This window comes from Contarinia nasturtii, unplaced genomic scaffold (assembly GCF_009176525.2).
Source record: "Contarinia nasturtii isolate CC-2019 unplaced genomic scaffold, AAFC_CNas_1.1 Cnas_scaffold_280, whole genome shotgun sequence".
NCBI lineage: Eukaryota > Metazoa > Arthropoda > Insecta > Diptera > Cecidomyiidae > Contarinia > Contarinia nasturtii.
In genome coordinates this window covers 1-3,284 of record NW_022197635.1, presented here as the reverse complement: position 1 = coordinate 3,284, position 3,284 = coordinate 1, and the positions used below count along the sequence as shown (strand labels likewise).

General features: G+C 34.9%; 1 protein-coding gene across 1 annotated transcript; it reads right to left on the bottom strand.

The window, feature by feature from the left end:
• Positions 1-15: 15 nt before the first annotated feature.
• On the bottom strand, positions 16-730 carry LOC116337337 (putative neugrin-like protein DDB_G0288135; the record flags this gene model as incomplete). The annotated part of the gene is made up of 1 exon (XM_031761775.1): positions 16-730. A coding segment is annotated over exon 1 (715 nt), but the record flags the coding sequence as incomplete, so codon positions are not given.
• Positions 731-3,284: the final 2,554 nt, after the last annotated feature.

Sequence of the window (3,284 nt, the reverse complement as noted above, 5' to 3'; positions counted from 1 at the left end):
TGTAGTTATTATTACTGCCGTTGTTGTTGTTATTGTTGGAATTGTTGCGATTTCCACGATCGTTGTTGTTGTTTCTGTTATTGTTGTTGTTGTTATTATTGTAATTATTTCGGTGATAGTTATTTTTATTACGATTGTCAAATTTGTTGTTCTTATTACGGTTATTGTATGAAATACTCGGTCTATCTTGTCTCAAATTGTTTATTTCAACAATCATTTTTGAGATAACTTCCTTCGGTGATTCAAATTTAGTAGCTGCGATTACCGCCTTGACTGTGTCTTTACGAGCGTTTTTTCGGCATAATTCAACAGTTTTTTCGATTGAAAGTTCTTTGGCTTTAGCCCTGGAAAAACCCTCAATTAATAAGCTTCGTCTGAAATCTTCGGCCAATTCCTCTGCTCTTTCCGAGAATTTTGCCAAATTAGTTTTATCGGTGCGAAGTGCTAGCATACGCCCTTCGATCACTTTTGATGAATCTGTTTTTATATTTGCTCTTAAATCACGGATTATTTCATCAACATCCCCCGGTTCGTCGTCAATTGCTTCGCGAGCAATACCCTCTAATCTAGACTTTACGAGTTTTGTAAATACATCTTTGTCATCATCTTCGACCATTTCTTTCAACAATTCAACAGAGTCAATGAATCCATTCAATTGCAACGGATTTCCGTCGTATTTGTTTAGCATTGAGGCTGCTAAGCGCAGAAATTCTTTTCTGGTCATGGCCATTTTGTTTACTGTGTTTTGTGTTTGTTCTTCGTTAGATGCAATGTCGTTTGTATTAATTTGTTCGTCTGTATTAATTTCTTCGTTTGTATTTATTTGATCGTTTGTATTTGTCAGTAAGTTAGTAAAGTAGCGTTATTTAAAAGTTCTGTATTTCTAACAAAAATTTCGGAATTTAATGATTCGTTAAAAACTATTTCGGTACTGTCAATTAAATTTACGTCTATTAATTCATAATTTTTTGGTAATTGCAATGACAAATCTAATGCTTTTAATGCTCGTAAAATTCGTAATTTTATGTTTCCAATCGTCCTTCCAAAATCTGCTTGCGTTTTATAGTCAAATTTGTTTATATATGCTCCTATATATGTAATATAGTGGTTATAAGCATTTGCTAATTCAGTTTTATATGCATTAATTCTTTGTAATTTTTCTTGTGCATCAGTTGGAAGTGGACGATTAACTTTGTCTTCGTAATTTATTAATTTTTTATTTATATCTTCAATATCTATAACTTATCTATTTGTTTAGTTTGGATCTCCAGTTGGTATTCGATGAATTAATTATGTTGCACCACTTGGTATTTGATGAATCAATTATATTGCACCACTTGGTATTCGATGAATCAATTTTGTTGCATCACTTGGTATTTGATGAATTCAGTTGACAGATCACAGCTGTTGTTTTGTTTGGTACACCGTCTGTGTTTTTTATTTATTTTATATTATAAAAACTGAATATTATTTATTGCAAAATTGATTAAATTGACCATTAAAGTGCTGTGCATCTATAAACAATCGAGTACAGTGAATTTAGTTAAGATTTTTGTTGTTTTAGAGAAAGTGACTCTGCATATTTTTTCGTAGTGTATTTTGTTGTTGTATTGTGTCAAAATGACACCACAACATCAATGTAGTAATGACAATTGCCCAGCGGGACCGAAAATCAAGTGTGTAAAATGCGGAAAATTATGTTTTATGAAATGTTTTGGACTTGAAAACCGTGAAAATATCGAAAGTAACGAAATTGTAAAAGTGTCATTGTCAAATGGCGCCTCAGTTTTCGCATTTTTACCGTCGTGTGCATTTGTTTGCTGTGAAAACGAACTGTTAAAGGCTGATTCGAAAAAAACATTGAAATTACCGAAAAATAGTCGTTCGTCGTCCAAATCACGTCAAACATCTGAAAATGTTGAAATTTCATCACTTTTAACCGAACTATCCGAAATGAAATCCTTGATTGTTGAAGTGAAAGGCAAAACCACCGAAATTCACAATGATACACAAAATATAATGAAAAAGTCAGCGGACATTTTCAAAGCAACTTTTAACCCGTAACGAAACGACAAATGCACCGAATAACAAGAATTTAATTGATTTTCCATCACCGTCGACACCGAAACTATCTTTTGCCAATGCTCTTCGAAGTAACAATGTAGTACAAAAATCCGCCAAACGTAAACGAATGGACAATGTACCGGTGCAAAAACCAAATTTGCCAGCAGTGAAAACTGGAACAAAATTGGGCGCATGTGTATTAACCGTGCCACCAAAGAAACGCGATTCGAAACCGAAATTTGAAAAGGCCGTTTGGGTTTCAAGATTCCGGCCAGAAGTGACAAGTGAGCAGATAATTGAACTTATCATGGAAAACACGACGATCAACGATAAAAACCGATTAAATGTGCACAAATTAGTGAAGAAGGACCGTGATTTGACCACCCTGAAATTCGTGTCATTCAAAATCGAAATAAACACCGAAGATTTTGATGTTTTAATGGATCCGGACGTTTGGCCTGAAGATATTATGGTCCGTGAATTTTTGCAAAGCCTGACTTTTGGTGATTTCTTTCCGGCTTTACCAACAAACGACATCAGAAAACCGCCAACCGAAAAAATGGAAACAACAGAAATAAAATCACCGAACAATCAAGCCAAATCACCGAAACCAATGTCATAGATAACGTCACAGAAATAACAATATCGAACCAAATTGAACATTCTGCATCAAACCAAAAAGAACCAAGCAAAACAAAACTGAATGTGTATATTCAAAATACACATTCCATTCGTAACAAAGTCGACGAGATACGTTTAGCAACAAAATCGTGTCCCTTCCAAATAATTTCTTTTTTCGAAACGTGGCTACTACAAGGCATCAAAGACATTGAACACTTCGGAAAGCGTTATAATGTGTATCGAGGAGATCGAACTGAACTCACGAGTGATAGAACCGACGGTGGTGGTGTTTTAATCGCAGTTGAAACCCAATTCATCAGTGAGAAAGTGACGCTTTCGGAGAATAGTGGCCTTGAACACGTATGTGTAAAGATTGTGCTCGATTCGTGTAACGTTTTTATATTTTCGGTGTACATTCGATCATTACACGAGACAGCAAAATTTTTGGAATTTGCAGAAATTGTAAAGTTGATCCCTTTCAATGATAATGACATTGTATTAGTGTGCGGTGACTTTAACCAGCCGGGTGTTAAGTGGATCAAAGCAGATGACGGAGAGTACTATTTGCCAACGAATGTGTCAACGGATGGTGGTATAGC